The sequence below is a fragment of the Bison bison genome, unplaced genomic scaffold (genome assembly GCF_000754665.1).
Source record: "Bison bison bison isolate TAMUID 2011002044 unplaced genomic scaffold, Bison_UMD1.0 scf7180017864298, whole genome shotgun sequence".
In the NCBI taxonomy this organism is placed as follows: Eukaryota; Metazoa; Chordata; class Mammalia; order Artiodactyla; family Bovidae; genus Bison; species Bison bison.
In genome coordinates, this window is record NW_011494870.1 from 1,016,207 (window position 1) to 1,030,551 (window position 14,345).

General features: G+C 43.7%; 1 protein-coding gene across 3 annotated transcripts in view; it reads left to right on the forward strand.

Annotated features, from left to right (window-relative positions):
- Positions 1-5,844, forward strand: part of LOC104996776 (phosphoserine aminotransferase) — a 29,340-nt gene extending 23,496 nt beyond the window's left edge. The window contains exons 8-10 of one of the 3 annotated variants that reach the window (XR_826241.1): positions 3,102-3,239; positions 4,141-4,952; positions 5,070-5,844. Coding sequence is in view for 1 of the 3 variants with exons in the window: in XM_010851140.1 (XP_010849442.1) it covers positions 3,102-3,239; positions 4,141-4,246 (244 nt within the window). In the remaining 2 variants the exon portion in view is untranslated. Of the gene's footprint in view, positions 1-3,101; positions 3,240-4,140 lie in introns of all 3 variants that reach the window. The other 2 variants (XR_826240.1, XM_010851140.1) reach the window with 2 other exon arrangements.
- Positions 5,845-14,345: the final 8,501 nt, after the last annotated feature.

Here is a 14,345-nt window from a genome sequence, read left to right on the forward strand (position 1 = left end):
AACCAAAAACCAAAAAAAAAAAAACCAGGCAGGAGGTGGTCTCTAACTGTATGAGCAAACGACAGGGAAGAAACAGCTGGCTAATAGATGAAAGGGGTTAATTTCTTCAGGAAATGCAGATTAAAACCATGAGGTGTTTTCCTTCTGATCAACAGAAATTCTGAAGATTGATAACAGCTGGTGTTGGCAAGGGACCACACTTTGGTTATGTCGAGTGTAAATGTGTTCAATTTTGGAGTGAGGTTGCTGCTGCTGCTGCTGCTGCTATAAGTCGCTTCAGTCGTGTCCGACTCTGTGCGACCCCATAGATGGCAGCCCACCAGGCTCCCCCATCCCTGGGATTCTCTAGGCAAGAATACTGGAGTGGGTTGCCATTTCCTTCTCCAATGCATGAAAGTGAAAAGTGAAAGTGAAGTCGCTCAGTCGTGTCTGACTCTTAGCGACCCATGGACCGCAGCCCACCAGGCTCCTCCATCCATGGGATTTTCCAGGCAAGAGTACTGGAGTGGGGTGCCATTTCCTTCTCCAATGAGGTTGCAACACCCATCAAAGTTCACAACTCTTGTACTTTGACCAAAGACTTACCTTAGGCACCTGCCCTCTGCCAGTACTCTGCCTGGCATGGAAGTGTGCACAAAATCAGGTGCCCCCAAGTCCAATGTGGGATGCTTACATAATGGGGAAAATCTGGAGTCAACCCAGGTGTCCTTCAGGAGGGGTCTGATGAAGGAAATTAGGGTCCACCAATAGTTTGGGGTGGGGCTTGCCAGGCACCCGGCACCCTATTTGCTACAAGAACTTGCTGAGGTCTCCAGGGCTTGACGGACACACACGCCATTCCTTCCCCTCACCCTGTCCTAACCCCTCCCTCATAGCTTCCTCTGAAACCTTTCAACCTTCTCTGGGGAGAATTACTTGCTCAGCTCTGTGCTTCCACAGGGCTTGTCCCGTGGAATTTTAATTCCCTACGTAGCCGTCTTGGTAGGTTGGAAGCAACTAATTCCCCTTAATCTATTTCTTCTTTCCCTCAGCCCCACATCAGAGACACTGTCGGGCACTGTGCAGGTATCTGCTGCATGCTAATTTAATCTTCAGTTTCTAGGTTTTATGACATTGTTGCTGTTATGGTACCATCTACTTTCACAATAGGTTGGGTAAATTTGTAGGGGAGGACTGTAAATACAGATTTGTATTTACAGATTTGTAAACCCAGGTTCTTAATTCTTCCCCCTTTTAATATTTTTTACCCTTAAACCACATGTCCTTTTTGCTGCTCCGGCTCTATAATTGGACTCTTGCCTGAGGAGCCTGAGGCAGCAGAATATCAAAGGAGGTAGACACTAAAATTTTAATTTAAATGTCAACCAGGAAACCTACTACCTGTGAAAAGGTGGGGGCCAGAATTCAGGCTCAAAGCCTATTGCCAGAGACCTGATTTCCCTTCTTGGGTCTCTTTTGTCTGTTAATGTGGACTTGACTCCTGTTAACTTTAACAAGAACTGTGTGTGCGCCCTCAGGGGTGAGCATAGCTGTTAATGGGGGGCTTCCTCACACTGCTTTTTTTGCTGTTTAATTTTAATGAATCCTACCCTGTAGAAATGGAAGGATAAAACAGGATGTGCTTGAGAATATGGGGAAAGAGAGTTATGACATATTTTTCCTTGTATTTCAGAGTAGCATGTCAGCTCTCCTTCTGTTTGTCTCATTTGGTTGTCAATGAAAAATAATTTTGGCTTGCTTGCTTTCCAAACCAGAAACTGAAGTCATATACTAACCTATGAAATTTGACTCATTCATTTTTGAGAGTCTGTGTGAGCCTCGTGCAAGGTGCTGGGAATAAAAAGACAAATTTATTTGATTTTAACAGATACTTATATAGCATTGAATGTGATCCAGGCACTCTTCTAAATTGTATCAGTTGTCTGCTTTTGCATCATACACAGAAAACTTCAAGACTGGCTTAAAACCACAGCCATTTTCATTACTCAGGATTCTTTTCCATCAGCAGGTTGAGCTGAACTCAGCTGGGTGGTTTCTTCTGCTGGTCTCTTCTGAGATCACTTATTCAACCAAAGTCATCTGGTGGTTCACCCGGAGTCTAAAATGGCCATGCTCCCCTGTCTGGCAGCTAGTGCTGGCTGTTGGCTGGGGCTGTTGTTTCCTGCAGGCTAGCTTGGGCTTGCTTACATAGCAGCAATGTTTGAGCAAGACAGGTATAGAAGCTGCATGTGCCTTGGCTTGGAAGTTGCATGGCATCATTTCTGTTGCAGTCTGTCTCTTTTAAAAAAATTATTTATTTTAATTGGAGGATAATTACTTTACAATATTGTGATAGTTTTTACCACACATCAGTATGAATCAGCCATAGGTATTCACGTGTCCCATCCATCCTGAACTTCCCTACCCACCCTAACCCTTCAGATTGTTTCTTGGTCAAAGCAAATCCACAAGGCCAGCCCAGATTCAAAAGCTGTGAACACTAGGCCCCACCTCTTGCTGGGAAGGCTATGGAGAATTTGTGGCCATTTTTTTTTTTTTTTTTGTGGCCATTTTCAAATGTACCACAGAAATTCTCTGCAAATGCTTTGTTTAGTTCTCACATCAGAGAGGTACAATAGGGAGAGTCAGTAAGTTTCAAGGTCACATGGTTTGGGACAGTACAGTGTTGTAAGTGCTTTGAAAGTTGCTGCTCATTGTTTTTAAGTCTTACAGCCACTATTCAGAACAACTTTTCCTTCTCTGCAGCCTTGTAGAGAAAGGGTCATTCATGTTGCTCTGTGGCTGCCATGTGTTGGAAGCTTCATATGTGTTGTGTCATTGAACTGTCAAAACTTGTCTGAAATGGTGATTTTATTAATATTCCCAATATTTGGATGAGGAAACTGAGGCTCTTAGAAATTAAGTAGTACAAGTTGTGTAAGAGAACGCTAACTCCCTTTTCCAAATGCAGAAGTTGTCTCCTTAAGTAAATTATAAATGTCCTGGGGCAGATTTGTAACCTCTTGTTTGCATCTAGAAAATGGTTTTTAAAAAATTTTCTGTTGACTTGTTAAAGTTGTACATTGCAGAAAATTATCTACAACAATAAATGTGTTTTTCAGATGTCCAGTGGAGCCCCAGAATAGAAGCAAGATGAATATTCCATTCCGCATTGGCAACACCAAAGGAGACGATGCTTTAGAAAAAAGATTTCTCGACAAAGCTCTTGAACTCAATATGATCTCCTTGAAAGGGCATAGGTGAGTACATGTCACATCCAGAAGCTTGTCAGAGAATTGGTTTGGTTTTCAGATGCAGTGAAAGTGTTAGTTGCTAAGTCATATTGGACTCTTTGTGACCCCATGGACTGTAGACCACCAGGTTCCTCTGTCCATGGAACTCTCCAGGCAAGAATACTGGAGTGGGTAGTCATTCCCTTCTCCAGGGGATCTTCCCGACCCAGGGATCAAACCCATGTCTCCTGCATTGGCAGGCGAGTTGTTTACTATCTGAAGCACCAGGGAAGCCTCTTCAGATGCAGAGTAAAACACATCCAGGAGCCTGCCCAGCTTGAAGTAGCGGTTACTGTAACTAGTTGAAAAAGACCAGTTATTATGGGATAATCTTCTTATTGCCTTTAGAACCCTTAGCATGATTTCTCAGCTGAGAGCATGATGGAGCCCCATCTTCTAGGAGCTTTGGTCAAAATTACCTTTGAGGCTGTTCTGCTGTGACAGCTCAGAGGTTGCCATCTGATCCATGGTGCAACTGACACAACCCTGTCCAATGTAAGAAAAAGCCGCTATTGCTCCCGCTGGACATTAGGAAGAGGAGTTAATTAATCCTTCAGGCTCCATGAAAAATGTATGTCCTCACGCGCAAGAGTACCTGCCAGATCCCTGCCCCCTGTACAGCAGGCTCATCGAAGAGTTGAGTTAACCTAGGTCACATGTAAGCATGACGCTCACTGTGTTGGTAAGAATTCCTAAGGACTGAGATGTCTGAAGCTTTTGGCCTCCTATGGGTATTTTCAGGTGAGAAGTTGGACATGATGATCTCAGGTGCCATGACTCTTAAAGGAGTGGGTGACTGGAAGGAGGGTGGTCTTGATGTTAAACCGGATGCTCCTGTTCTTAATGGCCGCATCTGTGGTCCTTCCAGGTCCGTGGGAGGCATCCGGGTCTCTCTGTACAATGCTGTCACTGTCGAAGACGTCCAGAAGCTGGCAGCCTTCATGAAGAATTTTTTGGAGATGCACCAGCTATGAGCGCATCCTGACCAGTATATACTCTGCCCTTGAACAATGAACGAAGCTGAAAGTCACTTGGGAATGGTTACAAAAATATTAACAAATATGGCATTTTCTCGAGTGATATGGTAGATTCTTCTTTTTTAGAGAAAAACAGCGACACATCCGTAGCTCTGCCAAACTGTTGGGACTTAATTCTGACTTTAACTGGAAGCCTTTAAAAAAATCTTCCCTCTCTTTTTTCTAAAAACTCTTAACTAATACTGTCTTTACTGCTACTCTTTCTGCTTAGATCTCATATTCAAAGCTGCCTATGGCCTTAATTATGCAAATTGGCAGGTTATCATTTTTAGAAACAAACAGCATGGAGAGTGGGGTGGGGTCCTCTGGGTGCTGAATTTTGATCCTTTGCAAGATGACAGCAGTGGGGGGGTCTCCTGGGGTTCTGCAGCTATTAATTCAGGTCACCACCGTCCATGCGGTGAGTTGAACTGGAAATCTTTCCGGTTTGCCTTTTAGTTCAGACTAAAAGGCAAACTGGAAATCTTTCCTTATTCTCATAAAGAGATGAAAGTGACATACTGTATGTTTATATAACAAGGTCTGTTTTTAGCACTAAATAGTTTATATCTCCATGCACTTATGTTTTCTAATAATACAGTTCATGTGGGTGTATGTTCAGACTTTGAGAATTTGATAGTATCCGTAACCATTGAAGTGTTACGTTTTCAACGGCTGTGTTCCTCCCCTACCCCTTCCTTTTTAAAGCTACTTCACAAGGGTTGGAAGCTCCCTGGTTCACTTTTTCATTCCTCTCAGTGGGTAGAAGAAAGGTTGGTTGGTTTTCAACGGCTGTGTTCCTCCCCTACCCCTTCCTTTTTAAAGCTACTTCACAAGGGTTGGAAGCTCCCTGGTTCACTTTTTCATTCCTCTCAGTGGGTAGAAGAAAGGTTGGTTGGTTTTCAACGGCTGTGTTCCTCCCCTACCCCTTCCTTTTTAAAGCTACTTCACAAGGGTTGGAAGCTCCCTGGTTCACTTTTTCATTCCTCTCAGTGGGTAGAAGAAAGGTTGGTTGGTTTTCAACGGCTGTGTTCCTCCCCTACCCCTTCCTTTTTAAAGCTACTTCACAAGGGTTGGAAGCTCCCTGGTTCACTTTTTCATTCCTCTCAGTGGGTAGAAGAAAGGTTGGTTGGTTTTCAACGGCTGTGTTCCTCCCCTACCCCTTCCTTTTTAAAGCTACTTCACAAGGGTTGGAAGCTCCCTGGTTCACTTTTTCATTCCTCTCAGTGGGTAGAAGAAAGGTTGGTTGGTTGTTTCCTTGTTTTTCAGTTATGCCGTTAAACTAAAAATCTCTGTTAAATTCTTCTTTCCTTTGTTCACATGACTGTTTCTTTATGGTGTTTGGCCAGTGATGCTGTGAGTTTGGGAAGATCTTTGCTGAAGACTCTTTTCCCCTGTTATTCACCCATTGTCAGTTTTTTATGCTGAATATATGAAGGACATTAAAGTCCTAAAACATCTAAGTCTTTGTCAGTGAATTTCTTTACCTGCTTTTTAGACAGATTATTCTTTTACAAACTTTCTGTTGGGCAAACTTGAGTCTAAAAATAGCATCTGTGAACTGTATTTTGTTAAACTAAAGTTGCAAGACCTACATTCTCTGCATCCACGTTTGTGAGATTCAGCACACTGGTAACTTTCCATTGGCTCTTGGAATGGACAGTATCAACAAACGACCTTATAACACAGCTCACAGTATAAAGTTCTACGAAGCTTGCCCCAGTTCAGCTGAAAACATGCCAACAGGACAGTATTGAGCTATCTTCATGTTTTGTTGGATTATGTAATGAGGCTTGTGCTGATCTTTCGTCTGAGCCCTACACAAATCAGTTGGGTTAGTTGCGTTTCTCTGCTTAGGGCTAAGCCTTTACAGGCTTGCTTCTCTCATCTTTAAAGTGAAGTGAAAGTCGCTCAGTCATGTCCAACTCTCTGTGACCCCACGGACTGTATAGTCCATGGAATTCTCCAGGCCCTGGAGTGGGTAGTCTTTCCCTTCTCCAGGGGATCTTCCCAACCCAGGGATTGAATCCAGGTCTCCTGCATTGCAGGTGGATTCTTTACCAGCTAAGCCACCAGGGAAGCCCTTTCTTTGAAAAGGAGGATAGAAATAACTCCTTAACTTTGCTCAGGGATATTTAAAGCATAAAACAAGGGCTCAATGCTGGATGAGACTAATAACCACAGTAAATATTTAAATAGCAAGAACTGCCCAGTCCATGGACTCCAACCAAGTGTTTACATATCATAGCATTCAGAGTCTATTTCACCTCCTTCCTCACCCATTCACGTGATGGTTGCAAGTCCCTGTGGTTTGTACCAACCCCAAAGCTCTTGAATCTCCACTTATTTCCATTCCCCTTGCCACAACCAGCTCTGCCAGCCTTCAGAGGGTCATTTCAGCAGCCTCATCTGCCCACACCATCCCCTACAGCACAGCTGGTTGGATGATCACTTCATGCTCCTCTTTGGTTTTTAAAAAGGCCCGGGCTTCTTAGCCTAGCAGTCACAGCATTGTAGCATCTAGTCTGCCCTTTTCTTTTTTTTAATTTTTAATTGGAGGATAATTGCTTTACAGTGTTGTGTTGGTTTCTGCCATACATCAGCATGAGTCAGCCGTAGGTATACATATGTCCCCTCTCTCTTCAACCTCCCTCCACCCCCACCTCACCCCACCCGCTAGGTTGTCACAGAGCACGGAGGAGTTGAGCTTCCTGTGTCATACAGAGACTTCCCATTAGCTAGTTTACATATGGTAATGCCTGGAGAATCCCAGGGACAGGGGAGCCTGGTGGGCTGCTGTCTATGGGGTCGCACAGAGTCGGACATGGCTGAAGCGACTTAGCAGCAGCAGCAGCAGCAATGTATGTGTTTGGCCTGTTCTTTCTTGTGTTTCTTGTTCTTGGAATGTCATGCATAAGCCCATGCTTCCACAGGTAAGCCTGGAGTTCCTGCCCCAACTTGGCAAGACCAGCCTTCCTTCAAGACACCTGCCAACCTCCTGACCTTGTTTGTGTCTCCTCCATTGCAAGCATGCTCTTTTCCTTTGTTCTTACAAGGGTGACCCTTTTATCCTATCACAGCTCCTCCATTCTGTTCTTTGCTGAGTGTGTCTGTTTACCTGCCTTCCCCACTAGAGCAAGGAGCAAGTCCTGTTTCTTCACCTATATCACCTGACATCCTGCTTTGCCTTTAGGGGATGCTCAGCAATTGTCTAATGAATGGAAAGGCGGGTCTTCCTGAATTTCGCAAACGGCCTGCAGTAAGGGCAGAGGTACAGTCTCACATAGGATTTTTAATTTTCAAAAGCTTAGTATAAATTTAATTTTTCACAAAAACTTAAAATCTTGGATGGCTCCCAGGCTCTTCTTTATGTATCCGTGAAAGTGTTTGAAAAATAGTCAGTACCTGCTGCATGCGTACCAGTCCAAAGGGTGGACACTGTTGTCTGGACAAAGGAAGGTTCTGGAGCACAGATTGCTGGAATACACTCATTGAATGAAAACCTTGACCTTTGTGTGTCTCAAGTGAACGAACTGACGTCAGGCTGCTGACCACGTGAAAAGAGGGGGAAGAGGAAATAAGGATGCAGCCTCTGGGTCAGCAGGCTGTGGGAGCCATGACTGGCCAGTCTTGATTAAAAGCCAAGTGGACAGAAAAGTGTCTTTCAGGCCTTGGGAAATCTGTGTAAGGCTTGGGGGCCTTATGCTCCTTTATATTCTCCAAACTGTACCTCTTGCCCCAAACTGATTTTGAAGTTTTATTTTTCTCTTTCAAAATTTGACAACACATAATCACGTTAATACCACCCAAGTGAGAAAAAGCAGATTTATTTTCACAGTACATGTTTACCTTCTGACACTGCATTGTGCCTAGCACTGCAGTTCTTTGTGTGCATGAGAAATAATACTGTGTTCTGTTCCCTGCTAGTCTATGTTTATTAAATATCTGATGCTGTCTCATCACAGCTTAGCAGGTCTGGGAGGCTTGGCAAACTCTTAGGTAAACTATGTGATACAGCAAATAATTATTCCCTTCTCCCTTTTGAGCTTAAGGAGCCAATAAGACCTGTAAAATGGACAAGCTCCATTGACAGAGGTCTAATTTGGCTGAAGGCACTTGCAGGTATAACCTTGAATCACTCTATGATTAATGTTTGTTGTGTCATGTTCTTTGGAAGGAAAATAAAATGAGGAAGACTTTCTTCACTTTTGATCAGAATGCACATAATTAAAAAGTAAAATGCTACTGCATCTGCAAAGAAATCAGTCACTTTAATTGGAAGGAAGATTCCTTCCCTCTGTTAGTAATTGGGCTTTTGGTAATTTAGAATCAGAATCCATGACAGTTTGTGATAAATTGGCTCCTTTTGGGCTAAAGAAGGTAAGAAGTTCTAATTACCCTTGGATCATTCCAGAGTAGATGGAAAAAGCTTGATCAAAGAGATGTTGGGAGAGAGATAGAAGAGCTAGCAGTGAGCAAAGATTTATTGAATTTCTTTTTAAGAAGATAAAGAATAAAATAGTTCATTTGATGTGACAAAAACTATAGCTTGTGGTATTTGAAATCCCAGAGATGTAAATTTGATTTTCTAAGAACTGGGTATATTAGAAAAAGTTTATGGACAAAGAGGTTCTATAGTTAAGTTATAGAAATTTGTCTTGTTTACTTGTTAGCACATGAGAATATTGATGACATTGGCCTTCACTTGGGGAAAGTATGGAATTTGTACTTTGAGTGTTTAAACATATAAGTAATTGGCACTAAGTATAAGGAAGTATACATTATTTTATTCAAATGAAAGCATACTTTAAGTTGGTAGAAATATCCTCAGAATACAAATGTATGAATCTACTGACTCAGTGCCTGTTGATATTCTAGCCTTTGTTTCTCTTCAGATTGCCTAACAATACCTGAAGGATAGTCTGGATCTTAGGTTGATGCATTTATTTTGAATTCTGTGTATTTATTTTATATCAGTTCACTTCAGTCACTCAGTCATGTCCGACTCCTTGTGACCCCATGAACCGCAGCATGCCAGGCCTCCCTGTCCATCACCAATTCCTGGAGTCCGCCCAAACCCATGTCCATTGAGTTGGTGATGCCATCCAACCATCTCATCCTCTGTCGTCCCCTTCTCCTCCTGCCCTCAATCTTTCCCAGCATCAGGGTCTTTTAAAATGAGTCAGGTCTTTGCATCAGGTGGCCAAAGTATTAGAGTTTCAGCTTCAACATCAGTCCTTCCAATGAACATTCAGGACTGATTTCCTTTAGGATGAACTGGTTGGATCTCCTTGCAGTCCAAGGGACTCTCAAGAGTCTCCTCCAACACCACAGCTCAAAAGCATCGATTCTTCGGCTCTCAGCTTTCTTTATAGTCCAACTCTCATATCCATACATGACTACTGGAAAAACCATAGCCTTGACTAGAATCTGAAGGTATAATGGGTATTAATCAAGAAAAGAGGTTATGGGGACTTCCCTGGAGATCCAGTGGTTAAGATTCTGAGCTTCCAGTACAGGGGGCGCAGGTTTAATTCCTGGTTGGGGAACTAAGATCCCACATGCCACTTGACAGGGTATATAAATAAATAATAAAAAAATCAATCATTAAAAAAAGGAAAGAGATTACCTTTCTTAGTTTCCAAGAAACCTTGGTTACCAAGATTACCTGTGGTTACCAAGGGGGAAGAGAGGGGTGGGATCAATTGGGAGATTGGGACTGATATATATATATATACAATTGGTTCTATATATAAAACAGATAACTAATGAGAACCTACTCAATAGCACAAGGAACTCTACTCCATCCTCTGTGGTGACCAAACTGGGAAGGAAATCTAAAAAAGAGGGGATGTGTATATATATAACTGACTGACTTTGCTGTATAGTGGAAACTAACACAATATTGTAAAGCAGCTATACTCCAATAAAAATTAACTTAAAAAAACAAAAGGGATTAGGGAGAGGTGAGTGATGTGAGCATTTGGGGGACATTTATTATTTTACTCTGTCTTAGGAGAGTTAGTGTGAGATCTTCAAGACATTGTTCAGAGGCCAAAGTTACAAGCGGCTAAAGGAGGATGACTATAGGAAGGCACCAGCTGACTGGCTGCTACTGCTGCTGCTAAGTTGCGTCAGTCCTGTCCGGTTCTATGAGACCCCATAGATGGCAGCCCACCAGGCTCCTCTGTTCCTGGGATTCTCCAGGCAAGAATACTGGAGTGGGCTGCCATTTCCTTCTCCAGTGCATGAAAGTGAAAAGTGAAGTCGCTCAGTCGTGTCCGACTCTTAGCGACCCCATGGACTGCAGCCCACCAGGCTCCTCTGTCCATGGGATTTTCCAGGCAAGAGTGCTGGAGTGGGGTTCCATTGCCTTCTCCCAGCTGACTGGAGGTGGACGCAAATGAGTATCCACCATTGGCCCACTTCTGGGGCCTGAGGTCCACAGGGCTAGAACTGGGGTAGAGAAAGTTCATCACTAGGATGGAAGAAGTAGATAAATACATAAATAACTGGTATGGCAGCAGAAGTGTGTACTTGCTGGATTTCTACTGAATGTACCCCATTCCTCTGGGCCTCGTTCCACTATCTACTGACCACCTAACCTTCCTAAGTGATACTCAATAAACATTGACTAAACGTATAGATGACTATGTTGATAGCAAGGGAAAATCATCTCATTCATGCTTGGTTGGTACTGACAGACAGTTTTGCCCCAGAGCAAATTGGCAAATGGTTTCCCAGATTCTGCAGAGCATCTGAGACATTGATTCTCAACTAGAGGCTTCTGGAATTTGAATCAGCATCTGCCTGGAGTTTGAAAATTGTGGGGACTCTCAGCCTGGAGATACATACTGATTCCATTGTAGAATATTGGAAGCCTATACGGAGTAATAAACTCACAGTTGTGTTTTGTTTGAACCATTTAATACCTATTAACTCAATGGCCACATTAAAAAATCATGAGATGAGGCATTAATATTTTGAGTCTTTTTCTTGAAGGGGAAGAACATCTGGACCTGCACTTCAGTGTGGACATTTGTCTGGAGCCAGTAGAGGCTGCCTGTTCAGATCATGTGCTCTCATTTGCCTTTCTTCTACCTTGCCTTCTTTTTCACATTTGTTACCCCTTGGTCTTTGGGTGTTGGGTCTGAAAATAGCACAATTTATGCTTTCTATTAGAAAACCTTCCCAAGGTAAAAAGAGTAAGAAGATTCTTGCCATCACCCTTCTTGCCCTTTCTACCATTTTAACCCCAGTGGCAGGAGCACAAATTTTCCAGCTGTGTGAAGGACTCAGAACTGAGTCAGAGCAATCCTCAAACTGGCTGAAGTTAGTCTGTTAGCTCTGTGCAGGCTGAAAGCATTAAATAATCATTTCTAGTTACACCTTCTGTTATTTCCCTTTGGTATACAGCTTCCTCCTCCAAGTTCCTCTCCTACAGTCTGAAAGCCTGGCCCAGAGCTAACCTAGGAGCCTCCACTTGGATGAGTAATTGTCATTAGCCTCCTTTTAATCTCTTAAGCATCTCTCCTGTTTAGGGCTGAAGTTAAGTCCCATATGATTTCAAATAAAAACTCCCATCCTTAAGTCACTTATCCATTCATCCAAGTTTACCTATTTATTTAGCAAATTGGGGAATCTTACTGAAAATATCATTCTCCTCAAGTGATTTGGAACCTAGTAGGGAAATTAAAATGTGAATATATAGGGACTTCCCTGGTGGTCCATTGGTTAAAACTCTGTGCTTCCAATGCAGGGGACACAGGTTTGATCCATGGTGGGGTAACTAAGATCTATATGCCATGCATTACGACCAAGAAATAAATAAGAATTAAAAAGTAATGAATTAATTTTAAAAATGTGAACATGAATTGCCATACTCTGATAGGTAGGTTTGCAGATAAAATACAGGATGGCCAATTTAATTTGTATGGTTTATTTGTTAAATCTGATAACCCCGCTGCTGCAGCTGTTTAGTCACTCAGTCATGTCCAACTCTTTGGACCCCATGGACTGTAGCCTGCCAGGCTTCTCTGTCCATGGGATTTCCCAGGCAAGAATGCTGGAGTGGATGGCCATTTCCTTCTCTGGGGGATCTTCCTGACCCAGAGATTGAACCCAAGTCTGGTTGGCAAGTGAATTCTTTATCACTGAACCACCTGGGAAACTCTAGCTAACCCTATCACTGGGGAAAGCGTTGGGCACAAGGGGATACATGTAAGGAGATCAGGGAAAGCTTCCCGGAAGCACTTCCATCAAGGCCAACATGAAAGGGGTTAAGTCAAAAGAGGTGGAAGACAGGGGAGTGTTCTGTGAAGAGAGAATAGCATGTGTTAATTTCTGGACTTGAGGGCTGCCCCAGGAAATTCTGGGGCGGGTGGTTTAGGATGTGGGAGTGGTTCAGGATGTGGGTGTGTGGAGGGTTTAGGACCTTGTCAGGGAGGGGAGATCAGAGATGCAGCAAAGTCCTGCCGTGGAATCTGGACTGGATCCTAAGCACAATAGGCCAGCCACTGTAGGACTTGAAGCAGCAGAGTGAAGTAAAGTGTTCATTCAAGAAAAATCCTTCTGGCTGGAGTGTAGTGACTAATTAGAAGAGGGAGTCTGGAGATGGGAGAAAGGAGAGCTGTGCCCAGTGCAATAACAATTGTGAGTGAGGGTAGCTGTGAGGGACAGAGGACTGGATAAGCTACTTAGAGGAAGGATCATTAGATGTGGGAGGTGGAGGGGAAGAGAGGGGTCAAGTATGAAGATGGTTCCACCAGTGGGACAGGAGAGGCAGGGAGATTGAGGATTGTGCTGCCATCTTTCTGTTTGTCTCAGACCTGCTCCCTGCCTTTCCACTGCTCTGCTCCATGTCACAGGGCTAATCCTGCAAACCCCACCTTCCAGACTTTCTCGCCAACTCTTGTCCAGGTAGGTTCAGCCAGTGGAAAGCATTGGCTGGAGGGTGGAGAGCCTGGGGATGGGAGAAGCCAATGTATTTTCCCCTCCCCATCCTGCTGTCCGTTAGGGCGCCTGCAGCAGGGCTGGTGGGTGGCTGCTCAGTTCTGAGGCCCTCTGTCTCCCAGGCAGCCACTCCCTCTGTCTCCCGGCTTCTACCTCATAGGTGGCAACACCACTTCTTTCTCTGTCCCCAAGCTCAGCAGAGGGGTGGCTGAGGCTTCCTCTGGTGTGACTCTCTGGATGGTCCCACCATCCTGTTTGGCCTTTTAGCTTTCTCATCACCATATGAATTTTCCCGTATTGAACTGATTGTCCTGGGTTGTTTTTCTGAGTGTACATTTGACAGACTTATGAGCCACTTAAATGGAGATGTTTAACAGGATGCAGTATGTGGATTTAAAGCTGCAGAGAGAGAACGGTCTTTGATGGAGACAGACTTAGATGGTAATTGAAACTAGGGGAAAGGATGAGCTTCCCTGGGAAGATATAGTATAGAGGATGAAGAGCAGAGAGCCTGGTGCAGAGCCCCAGAAAGACCCCCAAAAAGCTCAGCTCAGAAAGAGACTGAAAAGGTGCAGAGAAGGGGAAACCTATTGGAAGGGTTGGGTGGCACAGAAACTAAGGAAAGAGACTGTGAAGTAAGAGATATTGTAGAAGGGAAGGTGGGGTCAATCGGGAGATTGGGGTTGACATATATATATATATATATATACACACATACTACCATGTGTGAAATGGGTAACTAATGACCAGGGAGCTCAGCTTGGTGCTCTGCGGTAACCTAGAGGGCATGAGATGGGGGCAGTGAGGAGAAGATCCAAGAAGGATGGGATATATGTATACATATAGCTGAGTTACTTCGTTGTACAGCAGAAACCAACACAACATTGTAAAGAAAGTATCCCCCTCCACTCTCCCCCAAAGAGACATGGTTTAAGATATAACTTGGCTTGGAGGTCACAGAGGTAAGGATTGAAAAGTAGTCCCTGGGCTTGTCAATGAAAAAAATCATTGGGGACTTCAAGGAGAGCAGTTTCATGAGTAGTGGGGCAGAAACCAGATTGCAGTGGGCAGAAGTGAAGATGGGAGGGGAACAACGGGGGGCAAG